Source organism: Neopsephotus bourkii, unplaced genomic scaffold (genome assembly GCF_033783945.1).
Source record: "Neopsephotus bourkii isolate Nb327-2 ecotype Australia unplaced genomic scaffold, CSIRO-AGI_Nbou_v1 NB_1634, whole genome shotgun sequence".
Classification (NCBI taxonomy): Eukaryota; Metazoa; Chordata; class Aves; order Psittaciformes; family Psittacidae; genus Neopsephotus; species Neopsephotus bourkii.
The window spans coordinates 5,211,940-5,238,061 of NW_026902109.1; the positions used below are offsets into that span (position 1 = coordinate 5,211,940).

General features: G+C 40.2%; 1 protein-coding gene across 4 annotated transcripts in view; it reads left to right on the plus strand.

Moving 5' to 3' along the window:
• CTNNA3 (catenin alpha 3) overlaps window positions 1-26,122 on the plus strand; it is a 739,429-nt gene that overhangs the window by 480,978 nt on the left and 232,329 nt on the right. For all 4 annotated transcript variants that reach the window (XM_061373990.1, XM_061373992.1, XM_061373991.1 and 1 more), the window contains exons 16-17: window positions 14,349-14,454; window positions 22,912-23,046. In XM_061373990.1, the coding sequence (XP_061229974.1) occupies window positions 14,349-14,454; window positions 22,912-23,046 (241 nt within the window). The remainder of the gene's footprint in view (window positions 1-14,348; window positions 14,455-22,911; window positions 23,047-26,122) is intronic.

Genomic DNA, 26,122 nt, shown 5'->3' on the forward strand with positions numbered 1-26,122 from the left:
TTTTTCTAGACCATGTTATAACTCCTGTTGAAAATTCAACACATGTTCCACAAGAGTGGGAAGCAGAGGGGCTACTCAGCGATGGGAGTCCTTAGAGATAATGTTGACTTTCTGTCTCAGCTGGAATTAACCTCTGTGCTTTGAGAAAGTGCAAATATGGAAGCTGTTTTGCTGTTACATTTGAAACATATCCCACATAGCCAAACACCTGCTCTTGCAGGAGAAAACCTGAAATACTTCTGCAGACAGGCTATCGTACCTGCAGAAGTATCAGTGTGTGTCTGGCCTGTTTGTAAAGGGCAAGATTTCACATCTCTTTGCATTGTCCATTTTGTTGCACAATCCAGGTTACTCTGCAAGGAAGCTGTGCATTAACTTATATGTGTACAATTTTAATATTATTTGCTTACAACCAAATAGTTTCTATTCATGAAAAGTGTTGGATTTTTAAAATTACTGAAGCATGCAGTTTGCGCAGCTATTGGATGGTGTCTTGTATTAGAAATGTTAAGTTCTCTGTATAATTTCTGTTCATAACAGGGAAAATAGGAGAAGGGAGACTGATGAGTCAAATAGCAGACTTTCCTTGTTATCAACAAAACAGTAAAAACAGTAACTGTAGAGATGTAACACAGTAATTAAAAATGATAGGCTTCCAAATTAAAGCCTATGGGTGGGAAGGTCTGCTGACCTTCTTAGCAACTAAAAAAATCGAAGTGTCCTTTGAAAAGCTGGATCAGGAAGCAGAAAGATATGGAGAAATATCTTAGAGGTAATGAGAGGGAGAAGAGGTGAGAAACAAATAATTGATCCCTGGTTTAGATACCAAGACTCAGTTGTAATGTGGTATTCTCTTACATTGCACCAACAATGTTTATGTACGGATATGATAAAGAGATCAGAGGGAGATTTGGGGAGAGATTTCTGGTGATGCAGGAAAAAGTGAAATAGCTATGAAATAGCTAACTGAGGGAGCCAGTTTCTACATCTGTAAATTACTTAGAATCATAGAATAATTAGAGTTGGAAAGGACCTTAAGATCATCTAGTTCCAATCCCCCTGCCATGGGCAGGGACACCTCACACTAAAACATGTCACCTAAGGCTCTGTCCAACCTGGCCTTGAACACTGCCAGGGATGGAGCATTCACAGCTTCCTTGGGCAACCCATTCCAGTGCCTCACCACACTCACAGTAAAGAACTTCTTCCTTATATCCAACCTAAACTTCCCCTGTTTAAGTTTTAACTCATTACCCCTTGTCCTGTCACTACAGTTCCTCAACAAAAATTCAAATAATTTTGCTTCATGGATAGCATCTGCTCAGTAACGACATCAAGTTTATTCAGGTGAGCTTTATTGTACAAACCACTGCTCTCATTACAATTTCATCTCTATTTTTTAATAAACTACTACCAAACACAGAAATATTTATATTATTACATGAATTTACAGAGCTGAAAATCGCGAGCTCCGTGTGCAGTTGTGTGCAAAGAACAGCACCCTTGGGTATTCGAACTTCTCTTGCAGTCTTTGATGAAATACATCACTGAAATGTCTGGTTTATACCCAGTTGTGACTCACTGCAGGAGGGCAGCTTCCTGTCTTTCCTCTGTTTTTATCACTACAGGATTTCAGCGTTGTTTTCTTTCTTTGCATCCAGTGTAAAATCCATGGATAAAATAATTTTGTAACAACTAGCTTTGTGAAGCACTATCAAGAGCTTTTCATCTTCAGATCACAGTAATAATTCTATATTGTTATTTTTATATATGTACATAAAGAATACATTTAATTATATGATGTTTTGTTGTTAGTTTTTAATATGTATACCACCCACAGTGGGTCACAACTGGGTAGAAATTGGACATTTTCTTTAACTTATTTCCTCAGGGTTGGCAAGAGAGCTTCACATGTCTTTGTGAAGATTTGGACTTTGGGATTTATAGGTGAGGGGAAAGAGTGTCTATCAGTGTGCACAAATGTAACTATAACAAGATCTCACAATTCTTGGAGTTTCATCTCTATACAGACAATTCTGCTTGTTGCGCATATAAATATTCAATGCATATACATAAGCATCACAGTCAGACATGTACAAATGTATCCCTTTGCTGCTTTGCTTTCCATATTTTGTTGTTGCTATGATTAGTTCTGTCAGACTTCTGATTCTGCTCTTACACCTCCCAGACTACATGTACAGCTTCTCTCTTGACATACATTCATTTCTGTTTCCACTTGACTTCTGCCTCAACATCTCCTTGCTTCACTTTGCTTCCATACTATTTTAAGATGCAGTTCCAAATTAGGAAGCATCTTTGACAGGTAACATAATGTTCAGTAACTATTCAGGTAATACCAACATTTTTTTCGTACTATTTCAGGATTTCGCTGTTTCAGAAGTGTTATGATTAGGATGATGGAGCAGCACTCTGCTATGTAGGACTACATTCTGAAGAAAAAAATACCTTGGTGTTAAGCCATATGCTTTTTAAAGACCAGAATTAGCACTTCTAGTGACAGTTTGAAATACTGTTGTATTCACCTTTGACCTTGCAGCCAAGTTTTCAGTGCCTGGGTTTTCCTGACAAAGTTTATACAACTGACAGAATAGCATATGTCAGCTTAGAAACAAGAGTGTTTTGTCCTTTTTCATGTTTAAATAGCTGTACTCCTACTTCATTAAGCAGAGCAGAGAGAGGAAAATAACACAGTGGATCATTAAGAAAAGGTCTCTTCTGTGTTTTAATATTATCAAATAGTTTGTCCAAACAGTAACACAAATTAAGGACATTTTGTTTGTTGAAAAGCAGTTACATTTTATTTTACAGGGTCACAAGTGGTCTGCTTTGGGAAAAGTATGAAGAGGTCAGGAACAGACACTATCAAGGATGGATGTAAAGGCTTTTGCAGACTGGTAGCCTGCGAGGACCATGCCACCTGACAAGGGCTGGGGGGTGAAAAAGGAGGCAGGGCCATACCGTTCTGCATTGCAGTGCCTGAGGGCAGCAGTGACCCATGAAGGAGAATCACTGTTGAATAGGCATGGCGCCAAAGATGAACTACAAATATACCATGAAGTCTTCATGATGTATTGTGAAATAACCAGAACATGAAGACTTTCTTCAGAGGCCACAAGAAGTGATCATGTTTTCAGTGAAATTCTGAGAGTTTTGGACACCAGTGTCAGAATTGAAACTGGTAGACTCTAAAGGTGTTTGAAAAATTTGCTTCTGTATTGTCTACTAAGTGCTGATAAAATCCTTGATTACCCTATTTTGGTCTTAGGTGGCAAAATACAGGAAGAAAGAGCAGCAAAAAGAATAAATTACTGGGTTTCTCTTAGGGCACAGCCCTCTAAATTATATATTGTTTTGTTTTGTAAAGCTGGCAAAAACACAAGGATCTGGGGAGAGAAGGATGACCTAGATCAGAAAATCACCAACATGAGATCGACATTGAAGTATCTAGATAATAAAATCTGCCCCAGAGCAGGAAAAGAAAGAAATCATAAGACTGATACACACTTACATTGATGTAAGAAAAAAAAACTGATGTAAATAACAGTACTTTCCAGTTCCCATTTAACAGCCACACTGGTGTAAATGATTTAACTACTCATGCAGATTATTGCATTGCCCTTCATTTTCAGTACTTTTTTATCTATAGTTGCATTATCACTCTGTAAAAGCCTGGGAGAAGGGGGAAGTATAGTTTGCCTCCTGCCAATATAACTCAAAGGAAGAGTCTGGACATTTGAACTGTTTCTGTGTTTAGTATTTTTAGCACATCTTTAGTTTCTTTAAAGGTAGTGCTGTAGAATTCATTAAGCTAATTATTGCAGGTTCATCCAGAGATTCTGTGTCACTGGAACGGAAGGTAGATACTTCGACAGAACAGGAACCTTTGAGATAAGATATGCATAATGTTAAATAAGTTATCATTGTTGACAGACCATGTAACCATGAGTGTGTAAATGCCATATGATGCTCTTGTGCCACATAACCCAGTGGCTGCAGTTGAACAGGAATTCCTATGTCACTATTTTTCACAGAGCCTTACTGCTTATTCCAGCATAAGATGAAGCTTATGAAACAAACCCAAACCTAATCCATTCTGTTGGCACTCAGTCCTTTCTAAATTGTCTTACATCTTTCCAGAAATTCTCTTAGAGACCCTCTTACTGTAAAAAAAGAACAGAAGTGTTACTTCTTCTCCATTTACCATTTTCCCACTGCCTTCTGCAGCATACTAGTGTTCATTCCTGATGAATCTGTGATCCACTGAAACTCCACATTGCTTGGATTTCCCTGTTATGTTGTGTAGAGACTGACTCTCCACTTGTATCTGTTAATTTGATTATCCTACGTGAGTGCATTTATCCCTTTTTAATTGCATCTACTTTTTATTCCATACTCAGGATAATTCTTAAGTCCAAGTCTGGCCTGCCAGCCCCTTTCCTTCTCATTTCACATCAGTATCAAGATTTAAGTTCACTGTGCATTCTCTTTTTTCCTTCATTCAAGTCATCAGTAAAGAACTGAGCAGCACAGAAACCAGGGCAGATTCCAGCAAAACCAGGTTCCTTCTCCTATTTTTAAACTCCATTGTGACAGCAGCCCTTTGATAACCAGTCTGTCTTGGATTATGCTCTTCTAACAGTTTTGCATCTCCCAAGTATTTTGTCTAGACTTTTTCTTTAGGTAGCTTACGAAAATACAACAGGAGACAGTTTCAGAAGCCTGTCTGAAGATACATGGTATTTACAGCTTGTCATCTTCCCAAAAGCTGTAAAAGCTTATTTTACATTGGTCTGACAATATTTATCCTTGAAAAATCAAGTTGGCTGTTACTCATCTCTCTGTTATATTCTGCATGCTTCCAACTTGTTTGTTTGTTTGATTAGGAAATGATAGGATCTATTGGCTCTCAGCAGTCACCACTTGGAACCGATAGACAAAATAAGATCGATTGCTTTGCCAACATTCCTACCAAGAGATTTTGAAGGATGGCACTCAGAACTTCAGCAGGGTCTATGGCTGACTTCTGCACACTCAAAGGTATCAATCCAATAAAAAGCAGTCTTAGCTAGATCAGCCCATGTGATACTCATTTACAAAGTGTATTTGGTTCATCTGTATCATCCCACTCTTGCTGTAAAAGAGACTATGCATCCTCTCCCTTATTCCCCTTTGAGGGAGTTGCAGACCTGATACATTGCCAGTGCAGGAGGGTAAAAAAGAAGATGAAAAGGAACTTCTGTCTTAAACTAATTTTCATTTCCAGATTTAAAGAACAGATAGTAATATATATGCTGTGTTCACATTGCCTGCAACTTCACTGACTCATTCCTGGGTTCATCTAATCCAGGTATTTTCATAAATCTTAATTTCCTTTACTCACAAAAGGTGTTTCTAGGTACAAAATATTATTTAATACAGAGCATCTGTGGTAATTTATCTCATGTCTTTTAGTGTTTCTTCACACTATCCTTTTCTCATCTGGCTATAACTGCTTCAGCCAATGCATCTTTAAATGTTCAGCATGGGTTTGGTCTTAGTTATGCTAGCAGTTTTGCTAGCATTAGGAATTATTTTCTCCTGATTTTCAAACCTGTAAACTCAGACAGGGATAGAAAGTAAGTGAAATTAGAATCTCTTTTGCTTCTGTGTCTACAGCAGTAATGAAATGGCAGAGGTCAGCTCTGGGATCCTCCTGTACAATCTACAATTATGTTCTCCTAACCGAATTTCCTGAGGAACTCTGCTGCCTCCTGTTTGTCTAGTATAGCTGATAGAGACATGCAGCCAGGTGTAGTAACAGTAATTACTCAGTAATTTAATAGAGCACTTGTAATGACTGAGATGTGAATCCTGCTTCCTTATCCCTGCTCCCAGGACTTCATCCAATCACTAGGTTAAAAAAAAGATAAAAATCTCAGCAACAGAAATACCCAAACTTAAGAAACAGATTGTGGGATACAGCTCAGAATGTGTGGTGGGAATCCAGATTTCTTAACCATGCCAGTATTAGAAGCATTTTGCAGAGCAGCAGTAGAAAGGCAGAAGAATGGAGAAATGCTAAGTATTTAAGGAAGAAATGCAGGAGGCAGAAGTGTAACCATGGAATGTAGTGACAACTGAATTAAATACCAAATACCATAGTGTATATAAAATACAGTTATTTTGTTTGGAATGTCTTTCTGTCTTTGTGGATAAATGTGGTTTAAACCCAGCTGGCAACTCAGAACCATAGAGCCGCTCACTCGCTCTCCCCCTTCTTCCTCGCTCCACTCCCAGAGGGATGGAGAGGAGATTCAAAAGAATGTAACTCACACAGGTTGAGATAAGAACAGTCCAGTAACTAAGGTATAACACAAATCACTACTGCTACCACCAATAATAATAATGATAAGGGAAATAACAAGAGAAGAGAATACAACTGCTCACCACCCGCCAACCAATACCCAGCCCGACCCAAGCAGAGATCTAGCCCTTCTGGGTAACTGCCCCCAGTTTATATACTGGGCATGACGTGCTGTGGTATGGAATACCTCTTTGGTCAGTTTGGATCAGGTGTCCTGTCTCTGCTTCCTCCCAGCTTCCCCTCCTCTGCCAGGGCAGAGCATGAGACTCAGAAAGTCCTTGGTCAGAATAAACATCACTTAGCAACAACTAAAAACATTGGTGTTATCAGTGTTGTTCCCAGGCTGAAAGTCAAAAACACAGCACTGCACCAGCTACTAAGAAGGAGAAAAATGACTGCTACTGCTGAACCCAGGACAGTAAGATAATGGATGTCCCTAATAAAACTAAACAGACAGCAATACAATTAATGCACTTTCTCCCAGTGCATCTTAAGTAATATGACAGTCACCTGAATGAGTGCTTCCGCTGTCTTCCCAAAGTCAAGGAATGTTCCAATCGATTTGGGTGACCATTGGTCTGGGCTTGGCTGGGATTGCCAGACTGGATCCCGCACAGAGCTTTCATGGGAACACCAAGGAACAAAGAGAGAGGTGTGTTGCTGGATCCATACTGGTTTGGATCACGTACCTGCAGTGTACCCAGAAAAGCCTGTAATCCTGTCAGGATTTGCTGAGCTAGAAATTTGGACTGATGACGTCTGAAACTCAAGACTTTAATGTGACAAAGACCACTTAGGTTTTGGTTTGAAGATGTCAGTAGTCAGTAGTTGTGAAGATTCAGTGCACATCTTCAAATGTTTGCAGTGCTATGAAATGCTTGTGTTTGGTGGTAGTTTATGATAGAATCATAGAATAGTTAGGGTTGGAAAGGACCTTAAGATCATCTAGTTCCAACCCCCCTGCCATGGGCAGGGATACCTCACACTAAAACGTATCACCCAAGGCCTCGTCCAACCTGGCCTTGAACACTGCCAGGGATGGAGCATTCACAGCTTCCCTGGGCAACCTATTCCAGTGCCTCACCACCCTAACAGGAAAGAATTTCCTCCTTATATCCAGTCTAAACTTCCCCCTGTTTAAGTTTTAACCCATTACCCCTTGTCCTATCACTACAGTCCCTAATGAAGAGGCCCTCCACAGCATCCCTATAGCCCCCCTTCAGATACTGGAAGGCTGCTATGAGGTCTCCACACAGCCTTCTGTTCTCCAGGCTGAACAGCCCCAACTTTCTCAGCCTATCTTCATATGGGTGGTGCTCCAGTCCCCTGATCATCCTCGTGGCCCTCCTCTGGACTTGTTCCAACAGTTCCATGTCCTTTTTACGTTGAGGACACAAGAACTGTACACAGTACTCCCAAGTGAGGTCTCACGAGAGCAAAGGGGCAGGGTCACCTGCTTCGACCTGCTGGTCACGCCCCTTTTGATGCAACCCAGGATACGGTTGGCTTTCTGGGCTGCAAGCACACACTGCTGGCTCATGTTCATTTTCTCATCAGCCAGCACCCCAAAGTCCTTCTCCAGAGGGCTGCTCTGAATCTCTTCTCTGGCCAGCCTGTAGCTGTGTCTGGGATTGCTCCGACCCAGGTGTAGGACCTTGCACTTGGCATGGTTAAACTTCATGAGGTTGGCATCAGCCCACCTCACAAGCATGTCAAGGTCCCTCTGGATGGCATTCCTTCCCTCCAGCATACCAACCGAACCACACAGCTTGGTGTCATCGGCAAACTTGATGAGGGTGCACTCAATCCCACTGTCCATGTCAGTGATGAAGATGTTAAACAAGACCGGTCCCAACACCGATCCCTGAGGGACACCACTCGTTACTGGTCTCCAGCCGGACATTGAGCCATTGACCACAACTCTTTGTGTGCAGCCACCCAGACAGTTCTTTATCCACCGAGTGGTCCATCCATCAAATTGATGTCTCTCCAATTTAGAGACAAGGATGTCGTGTGGGACAGTGTCGAACGCTTTACACAAATCCAGGTAGATGACATCAACTGCTCTAGCACTGTCCATCAGTTCCATAGCCCCATCATAGAAGCCCACCAAATTGGTCAGGCAGGATTTCCCCTTGGTGAAGCCATGCTGGCTGTCACCAAGCACCTTGTTGTTTTTCATGTGCCTTAGCATGCCTTCCAGGAGAATCTGCTCCAAGATTTTGCCAGGCACAGAGGTGAGACTGACTGGTCTGTAATTCCCCAGGTCATCCATTTTCCCCTTCTTGAAAATGGGGGTTATATTTCCCTTTTTCCAGTCGCTGGGAACTTCACCTGACTGCCCTGATTTTTCAAATATGATGGATAGTGGCTTAGCAACTTCATTTGCCAGCTCCTTCAGGACCTGCGGATGGATTTCATCAGGACCCATGGACTTGTGCACGTTCAGATTTTTAGGGTGGTCTCAAACCAGTTCCTCTCCTACAGCGGGCCCAAGGTCTTTATTCTCACAGTCCCTGCATCTGCCTTCCAAGACTTGGGTGGTGCAGTCAGAGCCTTTGCCAGTGAAGACTGAGGCAAAGAAGTCATTCAGAACCTCAACCTTCTCCAAATCCTGTGTAGCCAGTTCTCCCGATAGCTTCCTGAAGGGGCCTATGTCCTCCCTAGTCTGTCTTTTGTTTGCTATGTACCTGTAGAATCCCTTCCTGTTATCCTTAACATCCCTAGCCAAGTTTAATTCTAACTGGGCCTTAGCTTTCCTAACCTGGTGCCTAGCTTCCCGGACAATAACCCTGTACTCTTCCCAGGCCGCCTGTCCTTGCTTCCACTTTCTATAAGACTCTTTTTTCATTTGAATTTTTTTCAGGAGCTCCTTATCCATCCAAGGAGGTCTCCTGGCCCTCCTGCTGCACTTCCTTCTAGTTGGGATGCAACACTCCTGAGCTTGTATCAGGTGATCCTTGAATATCAACCAAGAGTCTTGGGCCCCCCACCCCTCTAGGGCTATATCCCATGGAACCTCACTAAGCAGGTTCTTGAAGAGGCCAAAGTCTGCTCTCTTGAAGTCTAGGGCAGTGAGCTTGCTGCACGCTCTTCTTACTGTCCTGAGGATCTCAAATTCAACCATCTCATGATCACTGCATCAAAGACTGCCCTGAAGCATCACATTTCCAACCAGCCCTTCCCTGTTGGTGAGTACAAGGTCAAGCATGGCACCTCTCCTTGTCGGCTCCTCTGTTACTTGCAGAAGGAATTTGTCTTCCACACAATCGAGCAACCTCCTGGATTGCTTGTGCCGGGCCGTACCATCATTCCAACAGATGTCAGGGTGGTTGAAGTCACCCATGAGAATGAGGGCCTGTGAGCGTGAGGCTTTTCCTATCTGCCTATAGAGTGCTTCATGCAGTTTCTCCTTGATCAGGAGGTCTGTAACAGATCCCCACAGTAATGTCTCCCATCTCTGTTTTCCCTTTAACCATGACCCACAAACTCTCTGCTAACTGCTCACCCATCCCTAGATGGAGTTCCATACTCTCCAGCCCATCTCTAACATAAAGGGCAACTCCCCCTTCCCTGCCTGCCAGGCCTGTCTTTTCTAGAGAGCCTGTAACCTTCCATTCCAACACTCCAGTCATAGGAGCCATCCCACCATGTTTCTGCAATGCCTATTATATCATACCCCCATAGATGTGCACACATCTCTAATTCCTCTTCTTTGTTCCCCATGCTACGGGCATTTGTATAGAGGCATCTGAGCTGAGCTCCAAATGAAGCCGGCTCATTGGCTGGAATGGCTGGAATATCTCTACATTGCTCCAAGCATTTATTATAGGTGCTGGCAACTGACTGGGTGTGTTAGGACGGAATGATGCCACATATTTTAGGTAGAAGTTTATTTTTTGAGAGTGACTGGTCAGTAGAGCTCCCTATTGTTGTTTCTGCCATGGGGGAAGTATGAAACACTTGCTGATGTGAGTACAGTGAGTAGAGGAAAGCCACTCAGCTTTGCTTAGAGACAGAAGACTATTCCTGGAAAATGTAATGCCAAAGGCCTTTTGGATTTTAGATAAGAGTATAAGTTTTTATTGATGCAAAATTAGGAGAATATTTTTGATCATTACTTTTCAGAGTGAAATTCCAGTATGAAGGAAAACAGATCACAATGCCTGATTCTGATGCCTGATAATTATAGTTTAGGCAGACAGGGATGGATTTACTCTGCAACACTGTTTATCATGGCTTGAAGCAAGAATGATTAGACTTGAGAGGCTTAGGTCTCTCTTTCACAATTCTACAAAACCTGTGGTGTCCTACCAGTTAATGCGGTCCAGTTTTGTTTTCTTCTTACCATTGTATCTTTCAAGAAACATTTATGCGAAGCCTGTTTTTCTCCTACAGCTTTGTGGAGATACTCTAAACTGATTTTGTTGTACCCAATCCAACTACATTCCTTCTATTTAGACTTAGATGGATGATTCTCAAGTTATTCATGGTCTTCCCAATTTCTTTATTGGGTAGAACAGGTGATACAAGAGAACAATCCATCAGTATCTTGGAGGCATATAATTGCTCATAAATACAGTACTTTGTGTTTCATCTTTGTTTTCATAGCCTTGAATGTGGTACCAGCTTACATAGCTAGTAAGGCTTTATGCTTGGAAATAATGAAGCGTGAGAAAAATAAATTAGACTTCCCATGCAGTGAGTCCAGATTAGGCATTCAGAGTCTACTGTAGGCTGTGAACCCAATTAAATTATTTGGAAAGAATTTCAGTAAATGCAGTAACTGAGTGTGCACGACCGAGTTTGGCTTTAAAAATTAGAGACTGGAAACAGGGAGAAATAGTAAGAGAACAGTGACTAAAAAATAACCCAACATGTTTCATGGATGCCATAGCAACATGAACATCCATTCTAAGAAACTGGAACTCATGTAGAAGAGGGAAAAGGTGGAGAACTCCATGAAGGAGAAATTTTGTGGTGCTGTTGACCAGCAGATGGTACTTGGTGGGAAGGATTTTTTTAATCTGTCTAAGCATCTCCTGTAGGTGCATGAGTTAAGCTAATCTTAAACTTCTGCATGCAGATCTGCATTATCTCTAGTAATTTGGTTATCTTTAACAAATACCACCAAAATGTACCACAAGAGTCTCTCAGATTAGGCAGAGATTCCTCAGCACTTGGTGGGGGAGGATCATAGACTATGTCTGTAGAAGGAAAGGGGTGTCAGTACAGTGATACAAAGAGAGAACGAAGTGAAGTATCTGAAAAAAAAAATTCCAGGCAGTGAGATGAGTAGCTCAGGGAAACAGCCTCCTCTACAAAGTGTTTTTTCATACTTCAAACTTGCAAGACAAAACACAAGTAAATATAAAACTGGTAGGAAGCCACATGATGGCTGGGGAAAACATTTAATGGACTTTATGCATCTCTGACATCTGGATTCAGGGAGTTTATCTGAGCTAGTGGCATTCTGAATCTGCTGATCTGGTGCTAAATCAGGAAAACTGGGAATTCACAAAATGCACAGCTGCACTGATAACATTAGAAGGCAGCATGCATTGAAACTGGTACTCATTCGCCAAACAACATGAAACTTCTTTGTTAAATTTAAAATAATCAAATTGTTGGACTGGAAGAGACCTCAAGAGACTTAAATCATCCCACCATACGTAACAAATACCTGTCTAGTCTTGTCCAGTGGTGGAGACACCACAACCTCCTGGATGCTCTGTTCTGGTTTCTCACCATCTCAACACCTCAGCTGAAACTTCTTTTCCCAAATAAAAGCTCAGTACTACCTCCCCTATCCCATATGGCCATGAAGCCCAATTGAGGACTGTTACCATGTCTGTCCTACAGGATCTCTTGCTTATGCTTCCTTCTTTGCCCCACTACTAATTTTCAAATTTCTAACTCAAATTAAGGGTCTAAGCCCTTCAGTCATTCCTTATTCATTATCTTTATGACATGTCTAACTGTCCAACTGTGTCAAAACTCATGGAAACCCACACAGAACTGCAGCTGCAGTCTTAATAAAACTGATAAAGCAAAAGGAAAACTTTTTTACCTGTGTACCACGCTGTGGCATCTGCTACTTTCCTAACAGCACTACCTCATGGTGTTCAGACTGACCCATGTGGTAATTCCTGTGTCTTTTTTTTAAAACAACCTTATAGGCTATCTTGCTCTCTCTATGCAGTTGATGATTTTTGTCAAAATCTATAGCGTGCAGTTGTATCTTTAGAAATTTCATACTGTTTTTTTTTTTTTTCCTGTCTGTTGCTTTAATTTGTCTGGTGATTCAGCAGATCTGGTGTGCTCTCCCAAGTGTTCTTTCTAAAGTGTCCAGTGGGTAATAATTGCAAAACATCATAAATTGGGACTAACAGCTCATTATGCCATACCCCAAGGCAATTAAACCTGTACTTTATGTAAAAGGATCTGGATTTTATGTGAAAGTACAAAAAGGAGCACAGGTAGTTCTTCTTGGTTGTGCAGCAAAGGAGACCTCTTTGTATGTGTAACTTACCATGCTGTTTGTTCAGCACTCTAATATAAGGCCGAGGCATTCTTAAACACTATTTTGAAGTATTTGTTTCAAGACCTAGCTGTGGTTTATAGCTCATAAGCATCCTGCCCCACATTTCTTACAGAATGTAGCAGAGAAGACCTTGAACCATTAGTGCAGTCAGGTGGCAAATAGAGCAGAAATCTTAGTCCTCATTCTTGAGTGTTCCTCTAATGGCTCTCACAGTGACCGTTTTTGTGGTGAGAAGAAATGCTTTGTTTTAATTTGTTTGAAATACCTTTCTTGGGTTAGAATTGCTTCATTCTCATTAGCTAGATCCTCTGGGGGACTTGCAGAGGTACAAGAAAATTGCTGGTTTAATTTACCAACTTCACCCTCAAAATACCCAGCCAGTATATCTTCACATATCAAAAAGGCTGCTGGCTGATATTAACAAGAATTTCCTAAGCATAAGTTACTTGCACTGTTATGCCCTCTCGCCTATTCCTGCTGCTTTAATTCTGGGTTGTGTTCATCTTGTGTGTTATTTGACTGGAAGTCTGGGCTGTAATTTTGCAGGAGGGTGCTGGACTGCTTACGGTTTGTAGAGCAGAACTTGTAAATTGATGTGAAGCCTTCAGGAATTAAATGTCTGCATAAAACTGAAAGTATTCCTGTCAAAGATTTTGAAATGCAAAGTTAAACTTACTTAGCAGGATTGCTCACTTTATACATGTGTGAAATAAAATAGTTATTTAGTTTACCTTAAAGTATTTCAGCACTAAAGAAACAGAAGCACAGGAAAATGTGAAGATAATGGTTGTCAATATTGCCTGCCTTAGGTACTCACATTTTGTCCTGGGTTCTAGAAACAGTCTCATGTAATTAAATAAGTGTTTTGGGTTGGGGGGTGTACAAAAAAAGAAGCTGGCTTCTTGAGAAACCGTTCACAAGAACTTCGTAGTTGTTTGGCTGGGGAGATGCGGGAAGGAATAGAAACCCCCAAAAAAACCCACAACCCAAAATCAATCAAACAACTATTTTTCTGACCAGATACCCATAATGAGTCTCCAAATACATCCCTGGGCTGAACTTTCTTTGAACCTATTTACTAGAAATTTTTCAGGAGGGGAAAGGCACATAAAATCCTATAACCACGGGAAAAGGAAATGCCACAAAAGTCTTCTAAAATCCCTGTCCTATCCTTAGGATTTGACATGTGTTGTGCTTCCAGTATGAAAACAGTGACATCTTTCTGGTACTTCTGCATCCACTTGATGCCAAACAATACAAATTTGTGGGGCATGAAAACAAAACAGTTGGGGGGGTGGGTATTTAATTAATACTGTTAAAGTTGCTTCTGTATGGTTTAATTATTTTATTTAGTAGAGTTCTTCTGTGCCTAACTTGTATGGGTATGATTTATTCCCAATTTTTTGCATAATGTAAGAGGGTTCTTTGTTTCATTTGAAGGGGTAGAGGACCACTGAAGAACACATCTGATGTAATTAATGCAGCAAAAATGATTTCAGAGTCGGGATCAAGGATGGATGTCCTAGCACGGCTGATTGCCAATCAGGTAGGTTATTGATGCAGTAATGCATTAAACTGTGTCACAGAACCCCTAACACTTAAGAAAATCACTTACAAAAGCGCTCGTGACATTTTTACTGTCTGATCTTTTTCTTCTCAATTTTTGAATATGTAGATCCTGTCTTAGTTGTATGCATGGATTACACAGTATCACAGTATGTTAGAGATTGGAAGGGACCTCAAAAGATCATCTAGTCCAATCCCGCTGCCGGAGCAGGAATACCTAGATAAGGTTACACAGGAACGTGTCCAGGCGGGTTTTGAATGTCTTCAGAGAAGGAGACTCCACAACCTCCCTGTTGCAGTTCCAGAAGCCTGTTCCAGTGTTCTGTCACCCTCACTGAGAAGAAGTTTCTTCTCAAATTTAAGTGGAACCTCTTGTGTTCCAGTTTGTACCCATTGCCCCTTGTCCTATCATTGTTTGCCACTGAGAAGAGCCTGGCTCCATCCTCGTGACACTCCCCCTTTATATATTTATATACACTAATAAGGTCACCCCTCAATCTCCTCTTCTCCAAACTATAGAGACCCAGCTCCCTCAGTCTTTCCTCATAAGGGAGATGCTCCACTCCCTTAATCATCTTAGTTGCCCTGCGCTGGACTCTCTCCAGCAGGTCCCTGTCCTTCTTAAACTGAGGGGCCCAGAACTGGACACAATATTCCAGATGAGGTCTCACCAGGGCAGAGTAGAGGGGAAGGAGGACCTCTCTCGACCTACTAACCACCCCCCTTCTAATACACCCCAGGATGCCATTGGCCTTCTTGGCCACAAGGGCACAGTGTCAGCTCATGGTCACCCTGTCGTCCACTAGGACCCCCAGGTCCCTCTCCCCTACACTGCTCTCTAACAGGTCGTTCCCCAACCTATACTGGAACCTGGGGTTGTTCCTGCCCAGATGCAGGACTCTACACTTTCCCTTGTTATATTTCATCAAGTTACTCCCCACCCAACTCTCCAGCCTGTCCAGGTCTCGCTGGATGGCAGCACAGCCTTCTGGCGTGTAGGCCACCCCTCCCAGCTTAGTGTCATCAGCAAACTTGCTAACAGTACACTCAATTCCCTCATCTAAATCATTGATGAATATATTAAATAATACTGGTCCCAGTACCGACCCTTGAGGCACTCCACTAGATACAGGCCTCCAACTAGACTCCGCCCCATAGACTACAACTCTCTGGCTTCTCTCCTTCAGCCAGTTCACAGTCCACCTCACTACCCGATCATCCAGACCACACTTCCTCAATTTAGCTGTGAGGATTCTCTTCATACATATCAATGTGTCTGTTTAAATACACTTATGAACACACATAAATGTCTTTGTACATATATCACAGATGTGTATTTTTGTATTTATCTCCACATGTATTTGTACATATGGGTATATTTGTGAGCTCCTTTGAGCTATGAATGCAAAATTTTAGACAGATACATGAATATATAATGTCTAAATATATACATATATTCATAACTCCTTAGAGCTATGAATGCAACATTTAGATGTATAGTCCATTTTTCCTTGGGTAAATTACCTAGAAACAACTGTAATTGTTTCAGGTGAGCCAGCTTAGAAGCTGAGTGTTGCACCGGCGTAGAATTCTGCTGAGTGGGCTTAGACATGTGCTAGGCCTCAGCACCACCCTTAGTAAGGTTACTGACTTTGCTTCTTTTTTCTTTGAAATTACTTATTTTTCACCCTAATCTCCCTTTGTAGTTATAGAATTTGTACTTCTGGTGTACCTAGTTTTATCCGTCTTCCATTTCTGCCCCTCAACACTGTCCATTTCTTTGGAGTGCTGATGTCAAACAGTTGTCTATGTAAATATCCTTCTGGATAGTCAGAGTTTTGGCCTCTGCATGCCTGAAGTTTTGAGATGATTTTTTTTGCATTTAAAAGAAATATGTACCATCATCAAATGCAGAGTGGAACAATAAATTCTGCTTTATTTTCATTGAATTTTAAATATATCACAGCTCAAAAAACCCTACCAAAATACCTAAACCAGATGCACGTAAATTGATAAACATGCTCATGTGCCTGGCTAGGATGACTCCATAGTAGCTTAGAAAATAAGTATACCAAGCAACTTGCCACACGCAGCCTGCTTTGTTAAGTAAGGTTGGTGGTTTTAGGGCCAGAGAATGCCAGAAGAAGAGTGTAGTGAAATGTCAGTGTGCAAGTATCAAATCTAAAGCATGTACACATTCCTAGGCTTTGTAACTGCCTTTTAGGCCCAGGGCAGCATGCAGGTCACTGCCTTCCACACCCTTACATATTGTTTCTCTTCCATTCACTTTTAATTTTCATATACGACCTTTGTTTTTCTAGTATCTATGAAGCAGCAACAATCTGTTGGCTTTTTCTGCTGTATGTGTTCCTGAATTCCAGATAACAAGACTTATATTTTCCATTTATACAGTTGTGATCTGATTTGTGAAAAACAAGGTAAAATGTTGTTAAGTCCCAATTTGTGATCTTGGCAGATATTCTTCCAGCACTTACATCTTTTCAAGAGCATTGGAGAATGGCTGCTTTCAAGCTTTTACCAGTTACAAATTAAAATTCTAACCCATCACTGATCCATTGCAGAAAACAATATGGTATCAAAGCTGAAGATGAGCAAGGGTGACAATCTCTTGCTCTTAGAATAGGGAATCTAGTCTCACTGAGTCACTTCTTTCCTAAAATTTTCCTTTTCCTGTATTACTACAATGACTGCAGACCAGAAACATGAACAAATTAGTATGAGCAAAAAGTAGCCATGAATCATTAGTACTGATAATTTGTGTGACACATTTCCCAGCAGCTGCTTGGAAACATCAGCTGCTGGAATGATGTGACATCATTCTAGTTATTGTAACCCTTTTAGTGAATTCACTCAAATTATTTGCATATGACCTAGCTGAGAACCTTGCACATAGTTGATACCCTTGAGCCACCTGACCCCTGGTATTTATTCCCTATGGTATCTTGTATGCATCAGAAATACACTGTTAGAGGTGTTGCTTGTATTTTAGATGTTATTTCATGCCATATGTATTAGAAGCAAATGAGCATATACAATTAAAAAAAAATAAACAACTGAACCAAAGCAGCCCTTCCAGTACAACTGTGATGTGCACGACTACAAGCATTGCTAGTCATGTGTCAAACATAGTATAAAAGAGAACCTTGCCTTTATTCCTCCTATTACAGAGATACTTAATATTATCCTCTCATTCCTGTGATGGCTAGAAATCCTTTAATTTCCCTAACCTGTTTTGCCTGTGCCAAGTCATTCTTTAACTTATAAAGCTCTTTCCTCATTGTGTTCTTTTTCAGTCTCCAAGGTATTTGTAAAGACCAGTAATTCCTTTTCTCAGCTATTACTTTGCTAAATTTCCTATGCCCTGCTTTCTTGGGTCCTAAAATAAAATAAAGATGTTCTTCTGGGCTACCTGATAGCTGTTCTCTGAATATGTTCCAAACTGAAGGAGCTCTTCGAGAATCCGGTGCCCAGACTGGAACATAAATTCCAAGGAGGCTTTATGAGTGCCTTTCTCGGTGGCGTTAATGCTTTTTAGTGGAGTATTGAACCTGTTGCCTTTTAATAACATCTAATTTATGTGGAATTTTTATTCTGTGTAAAAATGAATTTGTATGCTCTGTTTCAAAAGACCTCTACATTGTACCAGTTTCAAGTAACTTCCTGCACATACTTTTCACCACTTTTTCACCACTTGCTATTGAGCTTAGGCTACCCTGTAAGTCTGATACTGTCCTTTAATTAGGCCACATCATGTTACTGTTCACAGTCATCCCATGACTGAACTATTACTCTGCCTTTGCAGTTAACAGGACAGGCTTTTATAACCCTCTCTTCCTGGGTTTGAAGGAAAGGGACACAGTATGGTCCAATTAGCAGAATGTTACATTTCAATCCATACTGACAGCACTTTTAAGATAACTCAGTGTTAAGAACTGTGAAAATAATCACAGTACAGCATCAGCATAAAACCAGGCAGATTAATCCAAATAAACCGAAAATAAATTTAACTCAGTAATTTCCACTGTCAAATGGGATGTTCACAATGGAACCTTTTGCTGCAGTCCCGGATAAAGGCAAGGCTATGCAGGCGTCCCAAACCCATTACTGAGTTGGAGCTTCCTGCAGGCTTGTCTGCTGCCATACGTTAGCAGGTGTATGCTATGGCCAAGGGATTTGTGCTCTGCAGCACAGCCCAGGTCTGGCCCTAGTTCACAGGTCAGCTGCTGTGTGGGGTACCAGCTCCTCAATGTACAGTGGTCTCTTGGTCAGGATCAATACATCAAGGCAATGAAATGTTAAAGACTTCCAATCTGGAAGTGTAGGGCTCAATATGAAACATCCATATTGTGTAGAACCAGGTAGTCTCCAGACTTAGCTGATTTCATGTGCTTCAAAAATGTTTACCTGAAAGTAAAATGAAAAAGGCATCTAAAATGATAAGCTGATAAATACGATGCAAGCAGATGTGCCAAAAAGATGTTCTGATTACAGGATCATCTTACCTAAAAGCTTGCAGTTAACAAATAATTGCAATAAATTACACATTTACAGTAGCGGGTCTGTGTGTGATTATACCCAGTATTAATGACCATAAAGACAGCTTCAGATTGTAAAGAAATGCTACAGACTTTGTTAGCAAAGGGATGAAATTACAGTGAAGCAAGAACAGCATTGCTGTAATCAGACTTTCCTGCAGAATTGTTTGTCTTGGCACTGCTGTGCCAGTGGCTTTTTCATTTGGATTGTTAAATGCTGGTTTCACTGTGATTTTAATCACTGCACAATTAATCAAATCATATGGAAGTTTTTGTGGATATTATCTCTATTAGGTAAAACATCCTGGCATATTTTGAATGGAAGTCAGTTCTGCTCCTGTTGTTATGGAGAGCTCTTGTTAAAACCTCCCTGTCTTAAATATGTATGGAAAAGAACCTTGCATAATTTGCCAGGATCTCTAGCTAAGAATGTGAGGCATTAAACTGGTAACCATCAATTACCTTTGGGATGATTAAACTCAGAATTTATTAACTGTCTTTCTGTTGTAGCCTAGTGTTTGGTTTCACTAGTGAGCAACTTGTACCAGATGCTTCTGAGCAGTATGTAGAGGATTCATTACAACTATCCTCTTTACACAGCACATTTCTTCCTAACATCTGTTTAAGGTTGATTTGGATATGCTGTAAGTTTTTTTTAGTACACCATCCTGCAAAAAATAGTGCAGGATTCTTATCTTCACCCCTGTAAATGCCTCTTCTTTCTACTGTGTTGGTCCCTGCTGTGTTCATATGGTCTTGTGAAGTTTCATGGGTAATGTACATAAAAATGAGCACACTTAGTCAGACCCTGTAGGTTCACTTAGGCCGATGTCCTGTTGCTGACAACAGTCAATAGTGAGTATCTTCAGAACTTGGCTAGATAATGGCATGCATTTCATGATTCTTCCACAATATGGTTTCCCAACCTGCAGCAGCCATTCAAGAGTTTACTTAACCGAACCTAGTTTTGATGCACTTGATACATTAAACAGTCCTTGGTATTTTTTTCATTAACTTTTCCAGCAACTTTTTTAACCCGTGTAACCTTTTAGTATAACCATCCTGCAACAAAGATTTCTGAAACTTAACAACAGTGTTAAAAGCCATCTCCTTTTGTTTTCAACTCAGGCTAGTTACTTTTAATGACCTCTTGTATTGGAGGGAAGAATACCTGTCTTCACAAAAATCTTTGTTGTCCTTCTGTTTTTCTATGTGCCTTGTAGCGGGCAAGGGAGAGGAAAGATGCATCATACCTACACTAGGTAGAAAAGTTGTGGGTGTATCACAGAGCTGTACAGTTGCATAATTACATTTCAGAAGTCTTTTCCTAATAACGCCTAGCATTTACCTTTTTTGAATCTACTGAGCACTGAACAGTGTTTCCATATTTTGGTTTTGAGTGGCAGTTTCTTGGTCTTTGATGCACATCATCTTTAGCATTTCTAAAATGTTATGCATTTCTTCTCTATATGGTATATAAGTAAGATAGTAAATGTGACTAGCCTGCCAATGTTACAATATGAGAGAGTACTATATAATAAGGTTAAATCATTCTTGTCTCTGACATTCTGTAATTGACATTGTCACTATTGAAGTGGATGAGACACTATTTAAGCATCCTGTCTGCCCATCTCTTGGTTTTGTTTTTTTTTTTTTTGGGGGGGGGGAAGAGATCATGCTATACTTAAATAAAAAAAAAAAAAAAAGGAAGAAGAGGAGCAAACATCTCTCATTGCAGGAAATACACCCTGGTTTTATATAATTAATTCTGATGCTTAAAGGGATTACAGTTGCATCTGACTGATAGGACAGATTTTTATATTAATTACATAAACAATGACTATTCCAGTTTTCCAAGCAGTCTAAACTCTCTAAACTGAGATACTAATATTTAAATACTGGTTTGTGCAGTTCTGAAAGCAGTGTTGAGTAAGGAAGAAGCAAAGGCATATTTTAGTATAATTTTCTGTAACATGCTAACACTTCGAAAACATCACACGTAAGAATGAGACGATGTCAAGAAACTTTTCTGTTTTTCTTCTAAATTTTGCCAAAGTACAGACAATATTTTAATAACAGATCTAGTAGAACATGAGGTAGAGACTGACATTACATAGGATCATAGAATAGTTAGGGTTGGAAAGGACCTTAAGATCTTCTAGTTCCAACCTCCATGGGCAGGGACACCTCACACTGAACCACGTCACCTAAGACTCTGCCCAACCTGGCCTTAAACACTGCCAGGGATGGAACATTCACAACCTCCCTGGGCAACCTATTCCAGTGCCTCACCACCCTCAGAGTAAAGAACTTCCTCCTTATATCCAATCTAAACTTCCCCTGTTTTATGTTTTAACCCGTTACCCTTCGTCCTGTCACTACAGTCCCTAATGAAGGGTCCATCCCCAGCATCCCTATAGGCCCCCTTCAGATACTGGGAAGCTGCTATGAGGTCTCCACGCAGCCTTCTCTTCTCCAGGCTGAACAGCCCCAACTTTCTCAGCCGATCTTCATATGGGAGGTGCTCCAGTTCCCTGATCATCCTCGTGGCCCTCCTCTGGACTTGTTCCAACAGATCCATGTCCTTTTTATGTTGAGGACACAAGAACCGTACACAGTACTCCCAAGTGAGGTCTCACGAGAGCATTTAATGCGTATTAAGTAAGTAATTTAGAATAGTTCATCCTACTCTTCATTATTTATTAACTTTTCCTAAGTCTAAGACATGGACTGCTTTTTTTTACCAAACATAACTGCATGAAAAGTGGAATTGTCACACCCCCATTTTAAACAAGTATCGAGTTTCTTCAGCAATGCCAGTAGTTTAGGTACAGTATTTCATGAATTCAACAGATAGTGCTTTTTCTGAATTGTGGTAGGTTATGGATTTAAATCCATTGACCACAATTCCATAAGACTCAAAAGTTTAAATAACTATACAAACCCATATATGGCTGTTGCCACTGCAGTTGGTGGGAACATATCTTTCTTAATACACAATAACATATCTTTCTTAATACACAAAGCTGAACACAATCTTCTATCAAAAGGCAGTAACCATATTTGTAATGTCAGTATGCATACAGGCTAAAAATATGTCTCTGAAAAACTTGTAGGGATCTATTTATTATTTATTGTGCTCACTTTTTACAGCTGTGGTAGCACAATAGGGACTTACCATTCACCTTAAGATCCCTTACTCTGCCAGAGCAAGCAGCTTTAGAACAAATGCATATCAGGCCTTAAGTGTCTAGCCTGGTACTCACAGAATAGTATTTCCCCTCCCAGTACTCCAGGTATTTAGGGAGTTCAAAGAAATGAGGGTGGAAAGATGCTATTTTTATTAAAAAAAAAAATCCTGTGCTATTAAAAGTATTGGAATTGGTGTTTTCTGTAAGATGTTTTTCTTGTCCTATTCCTACTGTTACAGAAGATCTTTGGATTGTGTTGAATAAATTCTGGATGGAAGACAAAAAAATAGATTGTACTATAAAATTAAGCATTATTTCCTATAAATGTTATCATTGCTCTTGTGTGTTCTTAAAAAGAAAGCATAACCTCTTAAGAGCTGAAGGGAAAGTAACTATTCCATACATTAAAGAATTTGTTTAGAAATATTCCTAAGGCAAGCCCAGCACTGTTTAAAGAAAAAAAAGTTAATATGGGAAAGTGCAGGATTATTCTGAACTTCTCCAATTATTTTGTTAAAAGTTTCACAGAAGGAATGAACTGTGATCTGACACAGCTGCAGTGAAAAGCAAGGCTAGATTGGTGTACAATTTGAATACTCCTCAGTGAAATATTAACATAATGTTTCAGACAAAATTCTGCATCAGCAATTGCTGAAATGCTTTATTAATTGTTCTTTTCTTAATCTTCAGTGTCCAGACCAATCATGCAAACAGGATTTGTTGGCTTACCTGGAACAGATCAAGCTGTACTCCCATCAGCTCAAAATCTGCAGCCAAGTTAAAGCAGAAATCCAGAATCTAGGTGGAGAGCTCATCATGTCTGCTGTAAGTAGAAAAATGGCATAAATTACTCTGTCAAGCAAAATACATCTTAAATTTCAGTTGTGCTTTCCTGTGCTTGCAAGATGTTCCAGTGTAGCCCTGAATCGCCTGCTTTATTTCTCACTGTTTTTTACACTAACTTAACACAGAGCATCTGAGGCACTGAAACATAACATTTGGTGGCTTAAAAGGAGTAGTAATCACTTGCAGTTATTTTTCATTAAATTTTCAAAACATACTATTCTTCACTGTTACTCTGGAATAATTTAAGAACCGTAACCCATTTCAAGACTGTGACTCATTTATTTACATATTTGAAGCATGCGTCTGTGTCTGTACCCAAAAATTAAATCCCCAGCTTCACTTCCAGTTCAGAAGAAAGTGATAAAAGACACTCTACATCTCTATAGAAATAAAGAAAATTAAAATTAAGAGCAAGTAGTCTGAGCCAATTTCTTGACTGTGCATTAATTTAAGAGTCATTAGCTCCATTACAACTAAGTATCATTAGCAGCAGAAAAGATATTGTTTATGATTTTGTGGAACTTTTCTGTACTTGTCCTCAGCACAAATCTGATCCCAGGCATTCATATATTATTGATTAGCGTTATTACTTGTAGCATATGGGATTATGATTTCAAGACATAAAATCTGCTAAATGGTACGTAAACCAGATAACAAAATCTTCCCAGCCCACATTCTTACTATTGAAATACTTCACTTTTTATGATAACTTCATATTCACATAGTACGGAATGTATGTATCACTAAAACTACTAGTACATTTTATATGGTTTATAAGAGAATCAGAAATTAAGCCTCTACAGCTGATGTAAGATCTGAAACATTAATTTCTGTAGGCCATTTTTGTTAGTACAGTCAAATGAAAATTCAGAGGTCGTATTTAAACCTCGTGCAGAACTTGCAGGTTAGTAATTTTGAATTGAATGTATATCTTCTGAAGGTAATACTTATTTTCACTGGGGTTGTAAATTAATCAAGTTTAGCTGCATTATGTTTCTTCTTCCTTTTACCCTCAGCTGAATGAGCGGAGTGAATTAATAAAGCCAAGTCTCATTTTTTCATGCCCTCTGAACTTACCCATGTTGTCTTTAAACCTACTTCCAATGGTCCTATGTAACACAAACCCATGATTCCCTCTGTGCTTAGAGGCTTTGTTTCAGTACTTTGTTCTCCCCTCACCTGCATATAATCTGTTCACGTGTTTCTTAGAATACTAATGCTTTTTTACCTCAGCTTCAATGTTTCTAACATGTTACCCCTGATCATGATAGACAGACAGACAGAGACATACAGAGACATACATAGATGGAGTGAACCTCCCCCAAAGTCCACAACAGCTGTGCAGCAAGAAACAGTGCAGATACCAACTGCGCAGTCTGTGCTGGCAGGCTGTTGGACACTTACCTGAGAGCCAACAAGAACTGGGCTGTCTGTCTTTTTCTCTCTAGGATCTCTTATTTGTGACTTCTCTATGCAGTCTTTGGTTTTGTGACCTGATAGAGATTTATTCTTTGTCTTTGGCATTTTTGTGTCTCCATGAAATTTGGAGATTAGTTAACTAGTAATTTAGAAAGCTACTGGAGGACTGAAAAATTAATAAATGGACAACACAGATAAACTTTATTTACTTACAAACCTAGTTAAAAGATAAAGATTCTTGCACATCACAATGTATATCTGATTTGAGCTGTCCACTACTTTGGCAGATTTGGATTCACAAGGATCCTTGAGCTACGAAAATCTGCATACTGCCTAGTACACATCAGCTGTAATTTTCCTGGTCCTGTTTCCATTATTGAGTGCAGCTGATTGGTAGACTTACTGCAAGAAATTTTGAAAGCCTACTTTAGTTCTTCCTCTTTTTTTCTCCCACGGTAATGACAGTCACATTTTTTTCTTTGCCATTTTATTGTGTCACCCATATGTCAGCAGTGGGAAGTACATAATCCTGGTGCAAGTATTTTAATGATAAAACTAAAAACCCAAACTTAACTTCATAATCCCAGAGGGATGACTATAGAGCTTAATCCTGTTTCAGGGAAGGAGGATTAGGTTAACCTAATGGCAAGTAAAATACAAATAGTTCACTTACGTACAGGTTAGGTTCACAGTATCACAGTATCACAGTACGTTAGAGATTGGAAGGGACCTCAAAAGATCATCTAGTCCAATCCCCCTGCCGGAGCAGGAACACCTAGATAAGGTTACACAGGAACGTGTCCAGGCGGGTTTTGAATGTCTCCAAAGAAGGAGACTCCACAACCTCCCTGGGCAGCCTGTTCCAGTGTTCTGTCACCCTCACTGAGAAGAAGTTTCTTCTCAAGTTTAAGTGGAACCTCTTGTGTTCCAGTTTGTTCCCATTACCCCTTGCCCTATCATTGTTTGCCACTGAGAAGAGCCTGGCTCCATCCTCGTGACACTCCCCCTTTATATATTTATATACACTAATAAGGTATAAGTTGTACCCATTACCTCTTTGTTTTTCTCGTGTGACTCCTTGTAAAAAGTGGCTCTATCTTCTCTGTAGCCACCCTTTAAATACTGGAACATGATGATAAGGTCTCCTGTAAGCCTTTTTTCCTCAAGTCTGAACAAACACAGTTCTCTCACAGCCTTTCCTCATAGGTCAGGCTTCCCAGTCCTTTGATCATCTTTGCGGCCCTTCTCAGAACTCTCTCCAGCCTGTCCAGATCTTTTTTTTTGTAGAGCAGGGACCAAACATGAACACAGTATTCCAGGTTTGGCCACACAAGCACCAAGTATAGGAGGATAATGACATCTTTATCTCTGCTGGTGATGCCCATGTTGATGTAACCCTGCATCCTGTTGGCTGTCTTTGCCACAGCAAAAAAATGGGATAAATCAAATGCGTCATTTGATTCATCTTTGATTCTTCCTGACAGTATGTCAAGAACCAGACTTACTTAAACAGTGACTAAGTCCAGTTTTGTGCCGGATGTAGGTGCTTTAGTACTTTTAACTTTAGGCTTGAAGGCTGTACTTAAATGTCTGTTTAACTTAGCAAGTTACCACTGAGTTCCTATGCCAGTTAAAT